Genomic DNA, 5,811 nt, shown 5'->3' on the forward strand with positions numbered 1-5,811 from the left:
TGCTAAACACGGCCTCAGTGACATCACCACCTTCATATAAACAATGGAAGCCATTATACTCTAATGTGGCATGATCATGTAAAGATGTGTTACCCCAAGCCATTTCAACATGCATAAACATTACCCGCTTCAAATTAACAATAGTGGCTCTTCTACGCTCACCCTTCATGTGTGTGCTGTTGTTGCATTAGAGGACATGCTAAGGATCTCTGTATGTCTAAAGGTATACAGGAATTTTCTAATTACTTAATACATGGAGAAAATACTTCACAGAAACATTAAAAGAAACTTTATTTAAAAAGTAGTCACAAACACAAGTAATACATTTCTGAAGGATGTTCTGATGGGAGATGAGGACACCTTTCAGGGCAAAGCCTGGTCCACACATAGCACACTACTGAGGACCTTCTCCAGCATGGATTCTCTGGTGCCTGTTGAGACAATGTTTATGTCCAAATCCTTTTCCACAAGCAGCACACTGGTATGGCTGTTATCCAGTATGGATTCTCTGGTGATAAGCCAAAGGGAAAAGTTGCGAAAAGGCTGCTCCGCATGTTGAACATTGAAATGGTTTGTCTCCAGTATGGATTCTCTCGTGGGTGATGAGGTTACTTTTCACTGTAAAGCCTTTTCCACATGTAACACATTGGTAAGGCTTTTCTCCAGTATGGGTTCTCTGATGCGTGTTGAGATGACCCTTATGTGTAAATCCTTTCCCACATGTGGCACATTTGAATGGGGTTCCTGGTGCATGGGTTCTCTGGTGCTGTTCTGCTTCAAACCTCTTTTCAGATGTGGCACACTGTTGATGGTCTGTGCTAGTAGAAGCTGTCTGGTGTTCATCTGATTATATAAGAGGAAGACATACAAACAAAAGAGTTTTAAATTCCATAAACAAATAACAGACAATATCATACATTTCATATAGTATACTGAACATATTCCTCAGGGGTCATAGCCTATGTACTGTTACGTTAATCTTCATAAAAGTGAATGAATGAGGCGCACACAATGCTTTTGTAATATGATATGTATGAAATGCAAAAGGTGATATTTAAAATACTATATGACACAAGCCTTGTCTTGTGCATGCCTTATTCTTTTAGTGGTTAGTTGTGTTGAACTTTTGTTAGTGAGAATATACACAGCAAGCAATACACTGTTCACACCAGAGCAGGGACACACACACACACACACACACACACACACACACACACACACACACACACACACACACACACACACACACACACACACACACACACACACACACACACCAGAGCAGAGGCACACATGCACCAACCTTATTGCTTTCCATTATACCATTATACAGCGTGCCGTTTAAAGAATGTTAAAAAATGTTATTTATTTTTGGGGGGGGTTTTATTCGTAATAGGAACTTACCTATTAGGGCCATGTCTCCATTGCATTCCATTAAAGAATACTCTGTTTCTCTTTTCACGCCCATGGCTTCTTCTTTCATGTACGATGTGCCAGTTTCATTCTCTTCCTCCTTTGTTCTGTACAAATACTCGGGGAGGAAAGCATAAATATCTTCTTCTTCTTTAATCACCTTCACAGGTATTGCCTGTTGGGATGGAGTTGATGGCTGAATTGTAGAAGTTCTCTCATCACCACAACATTTCGTGACATGAGACTTCTCCCCTCCTTCAAGTTCATGGGATAAACATGGTTCTTCTTTGCAGATTGGTGTAGTACCTCTACAAGTACCACTATATTTGGTGTCTGTAGACAAATGCTCTGGTAGAAAGTCATAGATGTCTTCTTCCTTCATGGCATTCATGTTTAGTGCGGTTGCGATGAGGCGCCTCTGAAGATTCTCATTCATCCAGGCTCTGATAGTAAAAGGATCAGTTGTAGTTGTAGCCAGGAGAGCTACTGTTTGCAGCTTCAGGACGATTCCTCTTTTTACCCAATTCCTCTGCAGTTCTGACCTGATGGTAATGATTCCTCTGTTCAGCCAAGTCTCCTGCAGTTGTAACCTGATGGTTCTGTCCTGATGGTAATGATTCCTCTGTTCAGCCAAGTCTCCTGCAGTTGTAACCTGATGTTAGGGAGCCAGGAGCTTTATCCCCGGGCCACTAGTAGAGGTGGAACTGTAGACCACGCCCCTCATTAGGTGACAAAAGGTATGCCCATCAAAGTTTAAATGGAAGAGCTGTAGACCACTTCCGTCGTTAGGTGACTAACGGGTCTCACCCATTAAGGTGCAAATGGGAGTCGTTGAGGTTTCAGGATCCAGAGAGTGATAACAGTTCTCATTTACACTCCACCAAGGGGTACATTCATCCATTTGACTGCAGGGGCTTTTGGCCCTGATTAATTGGCCAGAGATTTAACACAAGAACTACCAGGATTTTTCTGCCTACCTAGAAGTACCAGAGAGGGGTCATTTGACCCGGCGGCTTTTACCTAATACACTAATCACTCATTTTGTTATGGTAATGAGGCTGTTAGGGGCCGTGTGTGGGGTGAGGGGTTAGGGGGTCACACCTTACAGTGCTAACAGCCAAGACAAACAGGGACAGACAGCTTCTTCCCAAGGGCTGTCAGCCTCCAAAATCACTACAGGTAAATAGCAACTTGCATGAAGATATCAGCAGCAAAGACAGATAGCACAGTTTGGCGGACAGTGTGTTACAGTTTTTCTCCATTGGTTTGGCTCATTTCTTGAAACTGAGATGTCATTCTCAAAACATGGACAAATTCCAAAACTAATTTGCAGTTCCTCACAACAGAATGACATTTATCATTCCTTTCATCAAATTTCAAATGATTTTATACATGTCTCAATCATTTAGTACATCCTTGCAAATGGCTATGTACAAGTATCCTACAGTTAACACAATCAGCTTACATTTAGTACAATTTTCAAATGTTCTATCCCAATTGGTTGATTCTCAGTGTAATGGTTGTCCTGAAAACATGTCAGCACATTTTCTTCATATAAGTCATCAATGAACGTGTGAATGTCCCATGTGATCATGACGAATCATATGACTGTAACCAGATAATGGTTGAATTACAGTTTTTTCTCGATTGGTTTGGCTCATTTCTTGAAACTGAGATGACATTCCTATAACCATTGGGTCTGCACAACAGTTCAGATAACTAGCAAAATGCCATACACCTCCCAAAACCTCATTCTTGCATCAGCACTAAACCGTCTCACATATAAATAGTCAGTACCATCAAAATGGCATAGATCCTTCTCAATTGCTTTGGCTCATTTGCATTCATTTAGTCCTTCTGTCAAAATAAACTGGATGGTTCAGCATAACTACATGGATCCTCATCACTCGCTCATATCACCCCAAAAACAGTTTACCCATGTGTCAAAACTAAATTTCTTCCCCACATATATCATCAGTACCCCCAAAATACATTGTCCCTTTGCCATTGTGTAAGCACTGCCAGTCAAAATGGTTAGGTGTTTTATCTACGTTCAGCAACTTGCAATTGTTCAAAACAGAATGTCGTTTGAAAAAATGTCATGAAATTAGCCAAATAACAGAGGAAACCGTATACATGGTTGTAAAATTTTCTACTAACTAGTAAAGTGACAATACCATATGACCTGTTGAACACTGTCATGAATTTACTATGTAATGAAATTCTTAAAATATGATGTCCTTGACTGTTTTGGGAATTGCGTAGACCACTTTGCATATGATGACTTACACAATGAAATAATGCTGACTTGTTTTGGAGAAGGCAACCATTAGACTGAGAATTGTCTAATTCGTTTAGATAAGCCAGGTAAATTTATTTGGAAAATGTGCTAAATGTATGCTGAATGTGTCAACTGAAGGGTATTTGTATATATGCATCTGCTGAGATGTACTAAACATTTGAGACATGTACAAAGCATTTGATATCTGATGAAAGCAATGAAAAATGCCATTCTGTTTTGGGAAATTGCAAGTTGGTTTGGGGATTTGTCCGTGTTGTTTTGAGAATGTCATCTCAGTTTCGAGAAATTAGCCAAACCAATCGAGAAAAAATGTGTGAATCTCCCATGCCATGTGACCATAACGACTCATGTGAATGCAACCTGGCAATTGTTAGCTGGATAAATACCAGTGCATGTGGACTACTGCTTCACTTCCCTCAAGAATTTTGTGGTGAAAGAAGCTCCTCTCCAAGGAACGAAGATGCAGAGATACAGCACTCAACAGGCATTGGAAATGATCCACACACGCACACACACACACACACTCTGTGTCTCAAGTGACAGCTGTGAGCTGCTAACAGCCACATTTCCACAACAAAAGGAGTGTCCGCAGGGGGTCCAAAGGGTCAAATGACCCTCTTGTGGGGCTTTTAGGTAAAAAGGTCAATTGACCCCTCCGTGGTAGTTCTAGTGATAAAATGCTGGGACTACATTGGGGGAAGACATATAGTGCTTTAAAGTATGCGACTTAAATTTTCGACTTAAACATTCCACTTCAACGGGCGTTCCAATGCATTTCATCAAGTAGGAGGTCAGAAACATCCTATCTCCCACCCTTGAGGAATGCACCAATATTCTTAAAATGGTTAACCTGCAACCTCACCTTTAAGTTCCCTCTTTCACCCACGATCTCTGTTGCACATAGGGTGACCAGCTGTCCGGACTTCGGCCGGACAACCCTGCCCCCTAACTTTCTAACCTAGTGTCCTCACACCGTACCCATTGCTTCGACTTGCCGCCAGAGATGGCCTAATACGAGACGAATCAATCATAAAACCTTCCATAGGAATGAACGAGAGCATTTGGCTACGCGAATATGGCGTTTGCCGGCGTCACTCCCACCTGTCCGGTAACGAGAGCCAATTGTTTGCTGAGCTGCGCGGTCACTTATCCAATCATCTCGACGCCTCGACGCAAGTGCAAACGTAAACCTTTACGACTGCTTGTACCTAATCGGTTTGTTTGCTGGTGGCCATGTGGTTTGTTTGCCATCTGTGGAAACTTCAGCCAGCCAACTGCCAACTGAGGGACAGCTGTTTTGAAAGTCTTCTCATGGACGAAGAGGATGTGTTTTGGAGAAAACACTGATGTGAGTGCGTGTATTTGGCTACTTTAGTCTCCGATTTGTGTTTTGTGCATGTCGTGTTTTGCCAAATGGGATGCGGTATCATTACTAGCATACGTTAATAACAGAACTAATATGCATCGGTTGGTATATTCAAGCTATCTCAGGCAACATATCATTTTAAGCGTATCTTCTTCATGCGCAACGTAAGACAACCCATGTCGCAACATGATGTGTTTTTTTCCCAATCCCCTGTGTTCTAAGCAGACCAGCCAAAATGGCTAGGAGTTTTAAGTTATAACTGGCCAAACACGCTCATAATAGGCCTAATGGGGCAAGTGGACATGACTAGGTTCTAGACCTCTAGCCAAACTGAAATCTCGCCAGCATTTTGGACAGTTGGCTGGTTCTAGCTTTGAGAACACCTATGAAATTGTGATGGTTGGCATTCATGAACCAGATGATGGCTTGTTGTACATTTGATTTGACTTATTTGTATAAAACCCTCGTGCATTTAGAACTGACCAACTTGTGGACTAGTGGCACCACCCTCCGACCATAGCTCCGGCGTAGAGCTCTATTTCATAGGCCTATGCTGATTGCTGTATAGAATCATGAATCAACAACGAAATGCAATCCAAACAGAAATTTATTTTTCAAGCATTAATGAGGTTATTATTTCCATGTCAACATGGTTGACAGGTTTGTTTTGGCACATCCCAACATCAAATACAGGATGTAGGCCTAATGGACAGAAACAACAGATCACACG

The 5,811-nt window shown here is 41.7% G+C and overlaps 1 protein-coding gene across 1 annotated transcript in view; it reads right to left on the reverse strand.

Annotated features, from left to right (window-relative positions):
- Nucleotides 1-286: 286 nt before the first annotated feature.
- Nucleotides 287-5,811, reverse strand: part of LOC134452337 (zinc finger protein 418-like) — a 15,735-nt gene continuing 10,210 nt past the window's right edge. The window contains exon 3 of the mRNA XM_063202689.1: nt 287-493. Within this exon, the coding sequence (XP_063058759.1) occupies nt 491-493 (3 nt within the window). The 3' untranslated portion in view covers nt 287-490. The remainder of the gene's footprint in view (nt 494-5,811) is intronic.

Source organism: Engraulis encrasicolus, chromosome 7, assembly GCF_034702125.1.
Source record: "Engraulis encrasicolus isolate BLACKSEA-1 chromosome 7, IST_EnEncr_1.0, whole genome shotgun sequence".
Classification (NCBI taxonomy): domain Eukaryota; kingdom Metazoa; phylum Chordata; class Actinopteri; order Clupeiformes; family Engraulidae; genus Engraulis; species Engraulis encrasicolus.